The sequence below is a fragment of the Sceloporus occidentalis genome, unplaced genomic scaffold, assembly GCF_023333645.1.
Source record: "Sceloporus occidentalis isolate IW3139 unplaced genomic scaffold, rSceOcc1.0.p SCAF_49, whole genome shotgun sequence".
Classification (NCBI taxonomy): Eukaryota; Metazoa; Chordata; class Lepidosauria; order Squamata; family Phrynosomatidae; genus Sceloporus; species Sceloporus occidentalis.
The window spans coordinates 4,954,992-4,974,798 of NW_028317029.1; the positions used below are offsets into that span (position 1 = coordinate 4,954,992).

General features: G+C 40.7%; 1 protein-coding gene across 1 annotated transcript in view; it reads right to left on the reverse strand.

The window, feature by feature from the left end:
* The window catches only part of LOC149288944 (exportin-4), a 39,124-nt gene extending 20,381 nt beyond the window's left edge, over positions 1 to 18,743 (reverse strand). Inside the window, exons 1-6 of the mRNA XM_089491227.1 lie at positions 18,644 to 18,743; positions 17,498 to 17,639; positions 16,633 to 16,771; positions 8,856 to 8,972; positions 7,426 to 7,579; positions 4,379 to 4,491 (exon numbers count right to left, since the gene is read on the reverse strand). Coding sequence (XP_089347353.1) covers positions 4,379 to 4,491; positions 7,426 to 7,579; positions 8,856 to 8,972; positions 16,633 to 16,771; positions 17,498 to 17,639; positions 18,644 to 18,737 — 759 coding nt within the window. The 5' untranslated portion in view covers positions 18,738 to 18,743. The remainder of the gene's footprint in view (positions 1 to 4,378; positions 4,492 to 7,425; positions 7,580 to 8,855; positions 8,973 to 16,632; positions 16,772 to 17,497; positions 17,640 to 18,643) is intronic.
* Between the last annotated feature and the right edge of the window lie 1,064 nt (positions 18,744 to 19,807).

Sequence of the window (19,807 nt, forward strand, 5' to 3'; positions counted from 1 at the left end):
GCCTGGGTTACATCCATGAGAAAGTGTGTCTGATGCGGATTGTTAGCCCGTGCCAGGCCACTGAAGTCATCAAACACCAAAACAGTTGCACTAAAACCAAGGCTCAAGGAGTTAATACGTCTAAGGGTTAAGATGAGTTTTTAGATAATTTCTATTCATAAAACGCACACCAACAAGAAACATAAAAAGGTTTCGGGAGCCTCTGCTGGAGTAAACTGGAAGAAGAAGCTTTCACTGCACTGAACAATTAGCTCAGCTACAGAGAACGGGGTTCCATACGTTCTACATATTACTCTCCATCATTGGAAGGGACACTACTCTCTACACTAGGTCTCTCACTTGCGTCTCTCTCTCCCCCCTCCCATACACCCCTCTGACTCCTCCCCCTCCCATACACTGCTCTGCCTCTCTCCCGAGTCCCTGGTGTTTTGTGAACCTCCGTTGCTGACAGGCACTTTCACTGCAGCTTCATAGAAGCCTCAGCGTAAGTGAAGGACAGTAACGGAGGCTGTCTGTGCGCATCGTGCAGACCCCCACCGGCTGACAGAGAATCGAGGTCTCCTGCAGAGGATCATCCTCTCTGTCAGCGGGTGGGGGTCTGCATCGCACAGACAGCCTCCGTTACTGTCCTTCACTTACACTGAGGCTTCTATGAAAGTGCCTGTCAGCAACGGAGGTTCACAAAACACCAGGGAGTCGGGGGAGAGGCAGAGTGGTGTATGAGAGGGGGGAGGAGTCAGAGGGGTGTATGGGAGCCACCCTCCCATACACCACTCTGGCTCCTCCCCCCTCCCATACGCCACTCTGCCTCTCTACCCGGCTCCCTGGTGTCTTGTGAACCTCCGTTGCTGACAGGAGGCCGAGTGGAGTATGGAAGGGGGGAGGAGCCAGCGTGGCGTATGGGAGAGGGAGGAGCCAGCGTGGAGTATGGGAGGGGGAGGAGCCAGCGTGGAGTATGGGAGGGGGAGGAGCCAGCATGGTGTACGTGAGGGGGGAGGAGGCAGCGTGGTGTACGGGAGGGGGGAGGAGGCAGCGTGGTGTACGGGAGGGGGGAGGAGGCAGCGTGGTGTACAGGAGGGTGGAGGAGGCAGAGTGGTGTACGGGAGGGGGGAGGAGGCAGAGTGGTGTATGGGAGGGGGGAGGAGGCAGAGTGGTGTATGGGAGGGGGGAGGAGGCAGAGTGGTGTATGGGTGAGTTATAGTGGTGTATGGGGGTATAATGAATTTCAGGGTAGCAGAGTGGTGTATGGGGGTGTAATGAATTTCAGGGAGGCATATCTGGGGGAGGCAGAGTGGTGAATCAGGGAGTATAATGAAATTCAGGGTGGTGCAGGGCATTTATGGGGAGCGGAGTGGCATATCAGGATGCACAGTGGCATATAGGGAGGTATAAGGCATAAATGGGGGCGAGTGGCATATTGGAAGTTATAAGGCATATAGGGGGTATAAGGCATATCGATATTAGGCATATCAGGGGTGCATAAGACATATCTGGGGATAAAAGGTATATCAGGGGGCTCAGTTGCATATCACTGGCATATAAGGAATATAAGGCATATCGGGGGCACAGTGGCATATCGGGGGCACAGTGGAATCTCTGGCGTATAAGAGGTATAAGGCATATATGGGGGCAGAGTGGCAAGCTGGGGGTCAGATGTGCATAAAAATATAAACAAGGCTTTTTTTCTCAGTTTTTATTAAATATGAAAAATAGTTAACATATGAATTAATATTTACTAATAACTTTGTATTAAAACCTAGTTTGAGAAACACTGTGTTTGGGTTCTTGTAGCTTTTATTATTATGTCAGTAAAATAAGAAGGTGAATAGCGAGAGGCCATTGCAATAAAGAGATGAAAGTGTAAATTGTACGTTTTTTATTACATTATTTTAAATTAAAAAAAAAATTGCATTTTTTAATCCGATTAATCGAAAAAATAATCGGCCAACTAATCGATTATTAAAATAATCGTTAGTTGCAGCCCTACTACGGTGTATATTACAAGCGTTTACAAAAATTTATTAAACGGTGTCCTGTTCTAAGCAATGTACAAACATCCTAACATATATTATGTTTAAATAAAAATACATTGACATTTTATCACTTCAAAAACAAAGCAACACACGGGTGGGAAATATATAACGGTTACAAAGGATAGGATAGTAGCCGTTTGTGGGCTCATCAACTCATATATTGGGGGTTTTGATAGCACATGCTAGTTTTTAAATCTGCCCCTTAAAATATATTTGGGTCCGGAAAATGTAGAAATTTTTTTAATTGTGTACCAGGAGATGCAGATCTAAAATTGCTCTGAATACACCAGAAAAAAAGTCCAAAATAAAAGCAAACTGGAATTTCTGGCAGCTGCCGACTATACAATGCTGATATTGATATGTAAAAATATAATTGGGGGGGGGGGGGATATGGCCACTCAAAATTCCATTCTTATATTTTTTTCTATTTTTCTATTTTTTTGGGGGTAAACCAGTTATACCAATTTTTTTAATTTAATTTTAAGTGGAGAAATGTTTAAAGAGATTTATTTTCAGGAGCTCTGGTCAGATATGCTAAATATAAAAGCACTCAGCCACTAACAAGCAACTGGCATATTTTTCCATTTAAAGAATGTTTTCTTACTGGGATAACAAGACCAGTAAAGACCAACAATACAGCTTGTAGAGTGTCCACAGATAAAGCCAACGCCACTTACAACAAATCTACCGCTTATGGAAGGACAATCGCTTTTTAAAGACCACACTTAAAGCAAGGCTAACCAGAACAGCCAACTATACTTCCTTCTGTGCAAAGTAAAACACAGACAAAAAATTCAGAATTCTGCAAAAAGACTGGATGATAATTATTCTCATTCATAATAATTCTATTATTCTCATTCATAATAACTACTAATACAATATTTATTATTCTTATTCAAAATATAGAATAACACAAAATAGCCACATTTCCCTATTTGGTTAACCAGCTAATGTTGCTCTTGGATTTTGGAGATCACATTTGCATGCACAAAGTTTACATAGACGATAATGTAACGTATGTATGGGCAAAGGGTGACGTCAGCTAAAAAGCTTTGGAAATGGCTATACGATACAGTGCCAACACACAATGGTGCACCTTATCAACAAGGAAAAGCCTGAATCAGTATTAAAAAAATATTCCCTGCACGCAGGACCCATAACGTTACCTATTCCTGCTCTAGGTAGGTAATATAAAAAAGCCTTAACATGCAATTTATAGGTCAGTAGTGCAAGATTGCCTGGGGGACTGACGCATTGAGAAGCCAAACCAGTACACCTGCCACAGACAGATCATGCGGTAGATTAGGATTAGATTTTAAATATACGTACAAAAATGTACAAATGAAAATTTTTTTTAGACAAAAATGCTAGTCCACTAACGTATATAACAATACTGTATAGCAACACTCAATGACTTAAATAAATCTTTTGAGCAACTATACAGTTGGATTGTTCACAACGTTTTTTTATACAAAGTTTCTCAGTTATATTTAACACCAAGAAAAATTTATTAATGTAATACTTCGCAGAAACACAGAAGGTGCCAAGCGAGAAAGAACATTTAGCGGCTTGCTTTAAACCTCTTGAATTATGGGTATTTAATATATTTAATTATGTGTTTGATACATTATATTTAATTTACATTTCATACTTTTACATTTTTTTTCTAAATTAGCAGCTATTATAATTTCTGAAGAACATTTTATTTATATATTTTTTGTATTGTTTGGCTCTAAATTACTCCTAAAAAACATCCTTGGTGGAACAAATAGGAAAATTCATTTTTTTCTCTTTTTACTTGGTCTATTTTCAGAACAGATCGAAACAAAAAAAACCAAACAAAAACTTGCATGTTGAAGGGCAATAAATGGTATTGCAGAGAAAAGGCAAATATAAAAAAAGGGATTTGAAATAAGATTCACATTTTTAGATATAACAAAAAAAAAAAACTGTTTAATGAATGTGATAACATTGGGCAAACATACTGAAAGCTACTACTTTAAATAGAATATACTGAGAAATATTTGAAGAAAAACAAAAGCCTCAAATCAGAAACACATTACAAAAACATACAGAAAAGGAGAAAAAAGATGAAGCTCCTGTCTATAATATATATATATATATAAAATAAATGTATATATGTTAATAGAAATAAGCCATTTAAAATGTACATAACTTGAAGGCACCAGCAAAGAAAGGCTTACAAGCAACGCTAGATCCGTAGATCACAGACTCTCCATATAATCAATTGGTGATCACGTTGAACAGTTCCCCGGTCGCTTCTTACATACGATCAAATGCCTTTCGCAGAAGGAAGAAAAAGTAGTAGAGAATAAATGACTTACTGTGAAGAAAAGCTCCATGACTCTCCTGTCTAGGAGGGTTTCACGCCAGGACTCGGTTGGCTTTAGCATCACATTTTGGGAGGACTCAAACATAGCTATATAATGTCTGCCCAGTTATCTGGTGTCAAGGTCAACAATAACATTCCTACTAGTCTTTAAAGAATGAAAAAAAAAAAAATCCAGCCCCTGCATTGGAAGCATCCACCACCAAAGAATGCCATCGAAACACGCTTTAAGCCCCTCCACATACACGGCATAATTCATGCATGAGGCCAAGGAATAAAAGGTATTAACGACGGAAAAAAAGAAGGCTTTCGGAATGCTAGATAACAGTTTGTTCATTATTACGAGGCATGCCATAGTGATACCATCACTTTGATAACCAGAGGACTAATGTGACAGGATGAAGAGGGGAAACTAACCGCACATGACAGCTGCTATACTTTACGCAAATACTACTTTTCGGTTTTACGTTTATCTGGCCCCCAAAAAACCCTATCTTCTCTGAAGCGGGATACACGGGCTTTTAAGATGTACATTCAGTGCGTTTCTTAACGTTTTAAACCACCGGAAGGCTACGAGAGAAGATACAATAGGAAGTAATAGCGTTGTATTTATAGACGTGCTGGTAATGAGGAGATGACAGCCAGAGCACACAAATGGATCTAAAACTGGAATGTCTGGGCTTCTGAAACCCTTCACTTTGTACACTTACAACCTCATGATTGTCTGCTAATTACGGGCTTCCCGATGGCTCGGAGTCGCTTGTTGATTAAATGTTAATAAATCTCACTCAAAACTGAAGAGGCCATGAAGTTAACTGCTGGCTCGCAGAACGTGGTGCAGAAGATTCGGGGGAAGAAGACACCTTATTTTGTGATCCCGCGCAACCCAGTCTAGCAAATGTACAGCTCCTCAGTTTTAATGAAAGCTGTATTTTTTTTTTTGGAGAACAAACTTTCATATTCTTTTAAATAAATATTGCCAAGTGCCAAAAACTGAACAGGATATAAATTTATTATGGCTGCATAAAACAAATTTAAGAGTAGATTACACCAGAATAGAGTCATGTTAAGACTGGGTGGCAGCAGCAAAACCTGTATAACATTTTAAATATTTTATAAAGGGCCAAAATTATGGGCCAGGTTGTGTAAAGCAATTACACACATACAATTTTATTTTTCAATTCATAATCCCCCCTTGACTTTATTCCATGTTTAATGAGTTTTAAATGGAATGAGCTTCTAGGTTATCGGTAAGAACGTTTCAGTACATCTGGATTTGTGTAATTTTCATTCCAGAAACTATCCCAAAACAACATCTTACAGACACAAACTTCCAGAAGGCAACATTGAATATGAACCTGGCCGAGGAACACGCTGCCAGAACACCAGCTGAACGAGAGGTTCCGGTAAAGGACGGCTGGAGACGCTCAAGCAGAGTGAGTTTTACCGAAGGATTCACCAAACTGAAGACTTCTGCTCTAAATCTTTCCCACGAACATGCATCTCGTGCTCCCAGCTGCTTGTCTTAAAACATCCCGATGCACCATGACTAAAAGGTAACTCATGGCGTTACAAGCTACACTCCTCTGTATTTACACGGTCCTTCACACTCACTATCTCCATACTCATTAGCTAAGTGATCTGTTGAGTGGTCTCCTGCTGTTTACTACTACAGCACAGTACAAGATCCTGCCAGGCAAACAGTATACTTACCATACAACATCTCCTAAGCCATCATACGGATCCATTAATGAGCTCTCCCATTTAAAATTCTCCATCCCATTACCGTTTCTCCATTCTACAGATCCTTTAAAGGGTTCCTCCTCCCCACGGATGACCTAAAGACACTCCCATTACTTTCTTTCTCTAGAATATCCACGAAATCCCCATCATCTCCATGAACTTACAAAAACTCCCTCCTGGGACTTGTTCCTTCACAGTACGTTAAAACAACAACTATTGAGCTTTTTAGAAAATTCAAAAATTGGTTTTAGTGTTAAATGTACCCCCACATTACAGCTACATTTAAGGTGTGACCTTACATATACATTCGAGATATATATACATATACTTCACATATATATCTGTATAATTTAGACATTCTCACCATTTATGACATACGGCCAATATTTTTAATAGAGATAACTCACTGTGATTTTAAGGAACTGACTAAATTGAAAAAATTGTCACTCCCTGAAATAAACTTCCTACAAACTCCCCTAGTAAATTCACTTTGAGTCTGGGACCCGGATACCTTTCTACCGATCTTACTTCTGCTCAGTTGAATAACTTTTTTTTTTTAAATAACTTTTTAATCGTATAGCATTTAAATGACCAGTGCTGAATAGATAACACGTGTAGTCATTTCAGAACTCATTGTAATCTTATTTAAAGGAAGAATCAATCGAATCTTCCTTTGTCCCCAACGACCTTCCAGTAAAGCACCGGAGCAGAGCGGCGCTTGTTAATGACGAGCAGCACCCCCGAACATTGCAGCGCTAATATAGCCGAGCCGTAGTTCGCTTTAAAAGGAAGAGTTGTGCTGCCTGCTACATTCCCGGCGCACAATGAAGGCTGCCAAACGCCTCTAAAGGATGTTGAAACACAATAATATCATAAGGGCTTTGGAGAGACAAAGGTAATATAATACCCTGGAATACTTATACCGGAGGTATGGAAGTCACATCTCTTATAAACATGTGACATCAGAGCAGGACACGCATGTTCTATCCAAACAAAAGGTTACAAAGCTATATTCAGATAATACTGCCCCGTATTGTATTCCGTCCATTGAAATTACACATCTGTGCGCTGCCAATTATGATTAACTGTCAGCACGTTGGTAATGCAATAAACAAAGCTAAAGGGGATCACAAAGATTTTTGGGATAGCCAATAATACGAAGCAAGCCAAAAATAAGATGATCAAGGCACCAAAGCAAGACCAAAGCATGTCAACTTTTTTTTTTTATGTCGGAAAATCAGGCCACTGATAGATTAAAAATAAGTAAAATTAAACATATTAATAAGGCAAAAAGGATATAATTTGGAGGCAGGAAATTCCAACTTAGAACTTGATTAGAAAGTGCAAGGTAACGCTGGAACACCGAAGACATTTGTGCATTAAGGTTTTCCCTTCGGCTAAACTCTTGGAGCACCTCTATCGTCAGCATGAAGATTCGCCGGAGGTCTTCTTCCTGAAAGACAATACAATATAATACAATATGGCTACGGACTGTAAGAGAATGGAAAGACGATCTGGTTCAAGAAGGCTCCAGACTTCATGTTATCCGACCACGTTTCTACCAATACATCTTCCTCTAAATATTTAGCGATTTGAAAAAAAAGACTGCCCGTGGTCTGTAAATATACAGAATTATTTACCAATTCCTTGAACTGGGCAATGAATATTCATTATGAACAAAGTAATGACTGGCTTTACATATTGCATAGCACTCCACTGAAACAATACCATCATATAAAACTGTATAGATAGTTTGCGGGGGGGAAAAACTACATATAAAATATATATATTTTCAATTTAGTCTTTTTGATGAATACAGCATACATGTGTTAATAAAATAATTAATGGAACACCTATTTTTAAAGGCTCATTCACATAATATTGAGTTTGTAAAAATTCTTATCACCAGGCATTACAAAACTCAGATTCAGCAATCTCCCCCGCAAAAACAGGCTCTTCAAACGGCATATGAATGATAAAACCCTACAATTCACTAGCAAATACACTGCATGATCTGGTTTATTACTCATTTTATTAAATTACTAGTTTATTAAATACTTGCATCCTGGAGGACAAAACGTGACCAAAATTTTTTTACAATTTGGGGTTTTATTGAGATTTTAATAAAAAAAAACAAAATCAGAATATAACAAATAGACATGGGGAGAAATACAGAAGAGACAAAGGGAAAGGGGAGGGTGATAACAATATATAAATGAATTATAATGTTAAAGCATGGTGCGTTCACTGCAGGATTTTTGGTTATTTGGGGTTTTTTGGGGACCATTTGGCATTCAAATTATAAAAAAGTAATGCAGCACCCCCTACACAACTTACCTAAACATTAACTTCTACAAAGATAGGTAAAAACAGAACTGCGCCCGACCTGAGCTGAACAATACACTAAGGACAAGCAGAACGCCTGCTTAAAACCTCTAAACAGATAGCGTTGGCTCGTCTCCAGAGTTATTTTAGGGAAGGCATTGTTATACAGAATGTATAAGCCGCCTCTCCGGGTAGCAGAGTAGGGCCACCAATGGAAATAACACAAGGATCGAGTGTCGGGTAAAAGAAACAGCGAGAGACCGTGCAGACAGACAGGGTTTGAGAACTCATTCTTTCTTAAACTCCAGTAAGTGGCCCGATTTCCTCCGAAACCGATGCTTAGATTATTATTATTCATTCACACGCCTGCCGAGTGGGGACGATCCCGACGCTCAGTCACTCACCTGAAATATCCGTTTACAGCTGCCGTGGAACTCCATGCTCAGGCCGATGTTACTGGTTTTGCTTGAGCTGGAGAATTCTATGAGAAGTGCGGTTAAGATTGAACAGGCCAACGTTTGCTGCAGAAAGAAAAGACAAAAAACATTAACAAAAATGGGGTGTATGAAGAGCCCCCCCCACACGCCCTACCAGACTAACCATGCTGTTAAATACCCCACGGTGTTTTTTAAAGGGAAAGCTGGTGCTGCCAACAAGAACGTGAACTTATGAGTTGCGGCTCATTGAAACATAACCATAGTTAACGCAGTGTCTGCACGAGGGATTCGGGGTATATTGTAGGGCACCATCCGGTCAGGTTAGGGGTATCTGCTTCCACTACCTATTTAGTCCAAATGTCACTTTTTGACTTTTTCTGTAGAGATTTCTCAGAAAAATCAGAAAAACTCAGATACAAGATGGGATTCACCAATAACGTTAAAACAGAGGGTATTGTGGGGGCTAAACAGACCAAACATTCGCAGAGATCGCTCCAGATTCAGCTCTATACACTAAACGTCTTTATAAATATAGCGGGATTTATGGGCTTTCCAGCACTATAGCCAGGGGACACCTAAATAGTTTGTTATAAACACATGCCGAGTATTTAATAACGCTACACTGTGATTAAAGTAAATGAAAGAAGGTATTAATAGGGGAATCTCTCACAATAGTCTGCTCTCCTGGCTGAGATTAATGGGAGTTCCCATCCACACAGCCAGGACACATCATGGGCAGTTCACGCAAAGGAAAATATCTGAAGTGGACTACCCATAAATTTTCCGATAAGATGTCACGGAAGGCTCGTTGACACGTGCAGCCTGTGCCCCGGCAGCAGTACGTTCCCCTCTTCGCGCATGCTTCTCTCCTGCCTAGAAGAGCTTTTCCAGCCAAACAGCAGAGGTTTCTCAAACCTGTTACCTTTTCAAAAAGGCAGGCACTTGGAATTAAGCCAGGTTTGCTTCATTGTGTCCATAATAACAAAAATTTGAGCATTTCGGTGTGAAACACAGATGCGATTCTCCGCCAGTCATTAAGTACTAGCAGATTGTGCGCAGGCACCAGAACGTCCGGACAGACGAACGGTTATTGTCACCAAGTTCAGCAATAAAACCAAAAAGGGCCCAGAGACCAGAGAAGCAAGAAACAAAAACGGCGTCACTGTCCAAAAAACTTAACATTACATTTATAAAATGCCATAATATGTATATTTTTCCTCCCCCCGCCGGGGATCACATCTGAGTGAGTGCAGGCCACGAATTTGCAACAAATTTGGAATAATCAACTCCTACAGTTAATTCCACACTTTTTTTCTCATTTCCAAAATCCCATACCGGCTGATAGCACACAAAAAGCTGCCCATCGTATCAAACTGCTCAAAAATCCCGTCATCGCCTGGCTCGAAGGTATTTTATTTCGTTCTAAACTTGGACATTTATATCGTCTACACATTTAGCAATCAAGAATCAACCCTACCAAAAATATGTGAATATATGCACAATGTCTAATCGAATAGGTCCCAAGGGTTAAAACGTGGATGGATGTGCAAAATCAATATAACCTCCAAAACAGCTGGACGATCAGCCACAGCAGCCTGCCGGGACATCAACTCAGAGCCACCCAAGCTGCCGCCGGCAATAAAAAGAAAAAAAACTAATATATATATATATATATATATATAAAAATAACTTTTATTCTATATCATTCAAAACAAAAAGTCTTCAATCATTTACTTTCAGAGGGTCTTTACATTCATATTTACTTTCGGAGGGTCAATAATATCATAGACTGAAATTGATTGACTAGAAACCAAAACAATGTAAATCCAAGGATAAAAAGATTGCGGACACGTGTCAGACGCAGGCAATAGCTGAGCGGCTGAACATAAGTACAGTGCCTCGCAGCACCCAAAAGATTAAAGATGAGATACTATTTATGCCGGCTCACCCGACAGCTGACAGTCGGGCCGTATAGCCACCAACTGCCGTGTCTTTGTTCCTAAATGCCTCTCGTGTCAATACCTTGACCTTAGAGCCGCTTGTTATCTTAGCTCGCACGCGCCAAACTTAAACCCCTTGTTGCGCAATACCCAGACAGCTCAAACCCGAAGAGTAGAAGCGTGCCGGTGACTACGGAGCAGCGACTTTCGCCAAAGGCTCTACTTAAGTAAAGCGACAATAAGATTCCTAAGCAATGGCAGCAATGTGAACCTCCTGGGAGGTTAATACAAACTGTAAACACAAGCCCAGCCGCGGTGGGTGCGGAGAAGAACGAAGGACGGGAAGATGGTCCTTTCCGAAAGTCTACGCCGAGCTGATGCCAACGTAGCATTAACCCTTTAAAGATAACAGCCTGCCGCTAAATGCAAATCGATCAAAAAAACAACGTGGCTTATAACTAGAGCCAAGTATGCATTGGTAGTATTTAGATAACGTGCTTTAGACTTGAGATCAATTTTCTGTTGCAGTTTATCTCAGTGCGCTTGGATGAATCGCAAGAGAAAATTATTAAGTCTAAAACATTGAAACACTCCCACGGTTAGTGAATGCCGATTCTCTTTATAATGGAATTGACCGAGAGGCTGTTTTTTTTGGTGAAATGTTACTTTTAGGATTTTGGATATTTATTGTATTTTTCATAACTTGTATTTGAATTTATTTGAAAATATACTGTAAGTTTTGGTACAATTCTAAACACGCAGGCTGTAACCTGAAAGCCTCACACGCAGTAGCACAATAACACAATTTTCATTTACTGTATATATCTCTCTCTCATATATATATATATATATATATATATATATATATATATATATATATATATATATATATATATATATATATATACACACACACACGCATATATGCATACATAATATATATTATATATACATTATATATGCATATTATATATAATATATATTGTATATATATACACACATAATATATATATATTATATATGCATACATACACGTTTGTGTGTATATGTGTACACAATATTTATATATCATATATATTCATATATACACACACAAAGGGTATCACACAACACACTAGTTCAAAATATTTTTTGATGATAATTTGCCATTTAATGCTCTAACGGGTACTTTTTGTGAAATTGAAAGTCTCCCCCACAATGCAGAAAAAGCTCATTCCTAACTTGTAATAAATCAAATGCTAAACCCAACCCACAATACCACCTGCAGAAACACAGCAGTCACAAAGCCGTCTTTCATCCATCACAATATCTATATATATGTCACAACACAAAAAGCCAGTTAAAAAGACAGGAGTTCATTTAAAACAAGCCGCACATGCGACGGCAACAAGTAACAGCTGAGAGTCTGTACGTGCGAGTATGTGGCGAGTCGGCCCCGCGGAGCCGGTCTGTGAGCGCGAGTTATAGTGGGTAACGGAATCATTTACTGTAGAGACGGCCATCGGCAAGATAAATTATCTCCCTGTCCGCAATAAAGCGGCAGTACGTACTACGACAAGGCCCGGGGGTACACTATGGTATACTATATGCTTTAAGAGCACGGGTAGGGAGTGAGCACTTGATTTAAGTATTTTTTTTAGTAGCTATAATTCAGATCGAGTTCTGCGTTTGGTGAATAAGGAGACAGGACGTAGAGGACAAAAAGAAGAAGGTTATCTAGAAGTGTGAAAACTGCTTTCATCTGACCCCGACTTCCACTAAGCTGTTTGGCAGATAAGGGCAAAAATACCCAATGATCTCGACACGGAAATAGGAGTCGCGTATCTGGACGTGCGTCCATCCACCAAACTCCCACTGGGAAAGAGGCCGATGGAAGGCTTTAGGATAGATATGTTACGGAGAAGTCCCAAACTCTTTGCGTGGAGTTAAAAAAATAACTATATTCTGGCCACTTCATATCTTTATTCTAGAAAAGGCTCTGGTATATTTCCACAAGCTGGGACAGTCTGATGGCTTTGGATGTAGAAAGCGCTGCACCTGTTCTCTCGTCCAGAACGCCAGGATTACGCCCCTCAAACCAGTGAAAACATAACGCTGGACTTTAGATCCTTATCAGTATATTAAAAGCAAATACCTAACCAGGTGGAGCGCTTCCAAAAAGCACAAGTAAAGAAGAGCCGTCCCCGTTCTCCTGCTAATCCTCCAAGTGGTCCTCCTGACAGCTTGTCACGCTGTCACGTAATTCACAGCAGCTCAAATACAAAAGCTACACATTCCACACGACCTGCCTCCTCTTGTTCTAAGATCAAACCGTCACCAATAATAGCCTGGCACAGATCCAAGCGTATTATACCCCAAAATAAACTCCACGAAAGGTTACCGCAGACAAAGGCTTTCAGCTGCTCTTTTATGGATCATCAGTGAAAGCCAAGCAGAAGGTAGATCTGTCACTCAAAGTCTATCGACCACTGCCACCTATACAGTGCCCTGAAAGAGTTAAAAGTATGTTACAACGGCAGCTGTTTACCATGTCTAATATTCAGCATCTTGTTTTTGTTAAATAAAGCAGATTTTTAGAAAAAAAAATAACCGTGGGTTACGGATTCAATGTTATGGCAGAGTCTTCTGTCATAATTTGGTCAATTTACTATCTGCCAAAATTTATTTTATATCTAATATATTAATAATACATAATATATCAATATATCGGCCTCCGACTGTTAATGAATATAAGAATACCGGGAGGGAAGAGACGAAGCAGGGAGAGAGATAAAGAGGGGAAAAAAAAGGATGACGACAAGAGGGCAAGGAGGCAACACGGAACTGTGTGACAAAGCACCCTAAAAATATATTAAAAAAAGGTGGAGCCTGCCTAACCGAGAAAGGGTATCTTACGGCAAAAAAGCCTGCCAGGTTTTCTGTAATAGCCAGAGTCTAGGGGAGTACATAATTTGACTTGCCTGTAGCACAGATGCCTAGAAAACAGGGAGCAGAGGTCAAGAAATGAGCCGGTGACTACCAGCCAAGTGCGGCTGCCATTCAGAATCATAAGGGTTGCCCAATAGCCACCCATAATATATATCTATATATTATCTGTCCATATTTTATCCTGAAAAGCTGAAAATCAAATACAATTGTTTTATACAATACAGAACATAAAACAACCCTCCAAGCTGGAGCACATCAATAAAAAGGCAGCGGCAACGAGCGGGACATTTGTACAGATGTTCCCAGCTGCTCAGGCACAAGACATTTCATCACATCGTATCCTCTGGCCTCTACCAGTGAAAGGACTAAGGTTTCTCAACCTGTCGCGGGGCTGTTTGTATAGTATTCCCATCTCAACCGGAAAGAATTTGGATTGCATGCTGTGGGTCATATGACTGAGCCTACAATGAGAGCCGAGGAGCAGGCAAAGCTTCAGAAGTGTGGGAACTCAAACATACGCACTATACCTTATTTAAAACAACAAGAAACTAAACATGAAAGGATATATAGTGAAACTTCTATTATAATAATCTGAAATAGAAAGCCCATTTAAGTGTTTGATATACACATCTCTAGAGGTCCCCACCAGGATTGGTGAAGAACCGATACTCCGGAAAGCAGTGCAGCTCCTTTAGGGTAAATGGATCACAGGGGGGGTATTTCCAACCTCACTAATATTACCTGCTCCATGTAGAATGTTAAATAATTGGTAACAGGACAGTTTTATTTACAGATTTTCCGTGTAGATACCTGGGAACTCTCTGGGTTTGGCACGGAGTCTCGGGGGGGGGGGCTGACACCCCCCCCCGCCGCCCTATTCTCTCCCCCTCCATACAAATGTAAGCTACCCTTATAGGTGAGCCCCGTCCCTTGCTTCGCCACTTTCCCCAAACAGCAAGGGCTCCAGGTAGCCTTAACCTGGCAAATTCTCAGCTATTTAAGGTTTTTAACACAACTATATCTAAAATACCTTTATTTCCTTGTCTCTTTTCTAAAACTTTTCTCCCTTATTTGTTCACCTTTCTTTATGATGTACCAATTGTCACATGCCACGTGCACTTTCTACCATTCTCCCCATAAGACTATCCCCACAATAGAGCAGTACAGAATGATAAGAGTTCCTGTCTAAGCAGAAGTACAATTCGTCTAAATGCAGTATTTTTTTTTCTTATCTCAAAACCAAAAACTCATGTATTTTACCCAGAAGAGCTGTAGAACACATCAAGGCTGATCTAGGCTGAAACAATCAGATGGATTACAAAGTCTTCAGCATTCGGTATCTGTACCCTAACAGCAGGCGCTGTACGGCACAAATTAAATCTCATGCAAGTGATAATCTACACGAGAGGCACTAGCCTGCTGCCAGACTAAGCCAGCAGGAAGCGAATGGAATATCTTATGCCGGTCGTATCCCCTTCACACCCAGATCAAACCACCACAAATGTACCAGTGGGGTCTATTAAAGAATCACAACACAGTGAGTCACGACCTGGGCACCACAACGCTGGCACAGAGACGGCAGCATGCGAACAGAAAATTGTGGACGATGCAGCCCAACCTGGGGAATCCATTGAAGCCACCATGGAAAGCTGGGTGGATTTCGGAAACAATTCACAAGAGATGGAAAGAAGAACCACAACTTTTTTTTAGAAAGTGTTTTAGGACCAAGCTGTCACCGGTTACCGTGGCCAAGGTCCTAATAATGTCAGTTGGAATTGGGGACACTTCAGCCCCAGTTTCAGGGAAAGGTACATTGGAGTCTGTTGGGGTAGGATCAGCCATCACATGAAACATAAAAGTGGCCACCATTACTGTAAAGAGAAGCTCAGCTAGCAGTACACATGCTGCTTTGAGGAGATATGGTTGGGGGGGGGGGCAATGAAATGGGACAAACCTCAAAATTAGCTAAGTTCAATATCTCCAAAATCTGCATGTTGTAAGATTGTCCCTTTTATACCTGCTAGCACTTTATGTTAAAAGTATTGTTGGAGTAGAGACTTGCACCAGAAACCGTTGGAAGAAAATGTCTACAAGCGGTTTATTTACAACATAGGGGCAAACAATTCATGAAATCCTATTTGAATGAGTTTACGCACCTTCCTTTTGCATTATGAAGTGCACCTGAGCTTCTCTTGCAGGAAGGGTTGAGGCAGTGGCACTGATGGGTTAGTGAAGTGGCTTGCAAAGACTCATTATAATCAACTATGGCCTTTGCAAGGCAAGCTCAATAGTGCTTTACTCCACTTCCACCAAACCCCTAAACATCCCAGGCAAAGTATAACCACAAACTTGTGAATTCAAAGATAAGAAGCCAACAGTATTCAACTCCAACAAGCTCTACCTAAAGTAAAGACAACTGAATGCTACAAGAACTTGAGAACCCCCACCCCCCCGACACAAAATCCTGCAAGGCAACCCGGGGTAGGTTAACAATGGAGCCGGTGAGTATATATTTCTGTGGGTATGTCTTTATGAAAATGTGAGGTTGTGCCTCTTAATCTATATGTTTGCTTGTATATGTACCATGTCCTTGTATATGTACCATAAGTCTGTTGTCATGCCCAAGACATATACTTCCAATATTTTATATTATCTTGTCTTAAGGGCTCTTGATAATGGTTGAACATTAATTTAGTTATAACGTTGTAAACACATACTTCAGAGTTTGCACAGTGAAAGCCAACACTCGATAAATGATAAAGCGGGCAGATCACATCTGATGTTTTATATTCCCATATGGATTTTTTTGTACACTTCCCACCATCTGGGTGTTTAATGAATGCAATGCCAACAGCAGAGAAAGGATAAATACTTACTACTACGGGGTTACAACTGCTTATTAGATGGCTGACTTCATGGAAGATGCTTTTGCAGTCAATGGATTTATCTAAAGAGCCTCGTTTCACTATGACCGCTACTGCCAAAAGAATTTGTTCTCGCACGTACTTTTGAAGGCTGCAAATTAAATTCAAACGATATGTTAGATAAGACCAGAGAAGACCTGTGAACAAGCATTTATGAATCATCTGAAAAACAAATCTGACAGGGACACCTACAGAGCTGTAAATCTGAGCTGGGGCTCTACCGGAGCATTATCTAACAAAAAAAGGCAACAATGACAGCTACCAGTGAATCCCATACACGGAGAGACGCCATCGTACAGCATACTATAATCCCGTATGATCCGTACATCCAGGTGCATGAGATCTGCGGCGGTAAAGACAGCTCCAACCAGGGCAGTTTCTAGGTGCTCTGAATAGCAGGGGCAAATCGGGCTGGGAGCACAGTACGATGAGTAAAGTCTCCCTATCTTCCCTGCTGACTTCTCCAGCGTTCCTGCCAGCTCTGCTGCTTCTCTGAGAAGCAGACAAAGAAATAAGACACTGGGATAAGCAGCCAAAGTCAGGCTATATGATGATGAGAGTGAACCTGTGCCACCATCAGTTTCTGGCTCAGCATATATTAATAAGAGTCATGCTGTACCACCTGGATCACTATGGAATTACAGGAGTCATGCGGTTCCATTGTCTGGCTTGCTATATAGCAATAGGGGCCATGCTGTACCACTGTCCGCCATGCCGCATATTTTCTCAATGAAAAACGTGTGGCTCATGCACGCGTGCATTTCGGAACTGGCCCACTGCAGGTAAAATGTACTCTCACCATCCACATAGTACTCACTTCGGCCTCTGTAAGACATAAGTTAAAAGGAATGTTCGGAGTGACTCAATGCTACTTTTTTCCAAGAGAACCCATTCTCGTACAACGGCTTCCATTATCGCTGTGGCAGCTTGAAAAAGGACGTAATCCACTTTGCTAGTTTCTGTGAAAACCAAAGAAAAACATCAGGTAAGTCATTTTCGAAAAAAAAATAAAAAAAGTGACCACATATTGCCAAGTGAAATAAATGTAACCGGCCAATATATATAATTCCAGAATTATACTTGTTTCTTATGGCATTGAGTAAAGCATAAAATGTTATCTGAATTGCTTACATTCTAGATGGCACATAACTTTCAAGAAGAGCCCTTCACTTTCATCTGATGTCTAACCTTGCCTTCGTCCCAATCAGTTTTATCTCGTGTAACCAAAGTGCATTGTCACAAACAGTGACCGTTCTTAGAAGAGAACCATAAATTGAACAACCTAATAACTTCATGATAAAATGCAATATGCACTTTGTGTACTTTAGTTGATTGCGACAAATAAAAAAAATTAACAATTAGAAACGCTAAATTGTTGTAGGCCAACAGACAGATCAAGTCCCAAGATAACGCCAAGCAGAATGGAACTACCACCCCCTAGTGGATGAATTAAAACTAACATTCATTCTATTCTAGGGGGAAAACATGAACCTTCATGATTCGTGCTGAAGCCCCCCCGAGCAATATTTAAGCGTAAGCCCTATTAGAGGTGCCCCTTTAACTGCACAAGGTTTATTCGTGTAGGGACCAGTGAGACAAACGGTTTCCATCACTTAGGACCCTGGAACACTACATTTCATAGCCCAGTAGGTTGGGCTGTGTATGCTTTTCACGTAAAATGACTCTAGAGAGCAAGGGAAGCATACAAGGACCGAGACTAAATCACAAACCAGTCCTATTGTTCTCGCCATAAGTATATATTTATATTAAGATACCTGCCCCAAAAAATCGAAACCAAGCTCACAGGTTTGTGGCCCTAGTTCGCATGTAGCGGTTAAAGAGATACAAGCACCTCACTATGCCATATAAAATCCGGAGGACGCAAACCATGTGTACCACCAATCCTGACACTGGCGCTAAAGAAGCATGTCTTCCAAAAAGTACACACACGTATATGATTTACCCAATATATGCTTGCAGACTGCAAACGGAGACTTGGATTTTCTGAAGGACAGGAAGATGTGCTCTGCATGCTGACGCTGTTCATTATTTACCATGGATGGCGGGGCCTGAAAATAAAAGAAGTACATGTAAGGATGATGGACGCATCACAGCCCTATCCACAACAAAGCTTTAATACCAAAATCTGAATGATAAGATCTCTCTCCTATGTCTGTAGTTTCATTTACCAAATTACTGAAAGGGGCAGTCAGCAAAGGATCAGCAATCCAAAGATCCAGAGTAAATGTCCTTGTCACTAGAGCAGCTAGAACAAGCAGCTCCATCACTATGCACCAGCGCATGGTTAACACTCCTAGATCACCACCACCACCACCACCACTGGGTGCTGAAGGCTTATGTCTCAAACGTTTTACCTACTTAAAAAGGCATCATCAACTAAAGACTCCATCTTCCCTCAGACTAATGCCAGGGATAGACACCAACATTGCTCATGGTGGACATTTACTGGGGTCTCTGGTAGACAATTTAATGATGTTCTACAGAACTTCACAAACCTTGCCACGGACACTGGTGTCCTTGTATGGGCACCTTGCCTATCCCTTACTAACGTTACTATATTCATTGTCCTTAATGTGGTTAAAAAAAATAAAGGCGGGGGTGTTCAATGTTAACTATCAACTAAAGTTAGAGGACAGTGCTCTGTTTCAACATTTCTGTTTGAACCTTAAGCGAGAGATGTGGCCTTTATTTAAACGCTTAAGACCACCAGCACAAATTTTCACATCGCATTTCTTCTCCGTATGGCGTCGATGGAAGACGAGCCATCTGCAGGATCACGGTTGGTAACGCTGCTCAACGCGACAATAGGTGAATACAGTCATACACAAGTATTGTTGTAAGCTTTCTTTTAACAGCAGCCCAAAACAAATCCATGTTTACCAAGCTATACAGTCTCTCACTAATGAAATAAAAGCCCAACCAGGTTCTCCATCAAAAAAGCCATTTCTCAAAGGGATTCATTTTAACCAAAAGATTTGACTTTACAACAGGAATGAGTCTTTTCTCTCGAGGAATATCAACTCGAACAACCCAGAGGATTGCATGCTAAGCCCTGGACATCTTAAGAGCATTCCTCGGAGCATAAACAAGTCCAGCTCGCCCATAC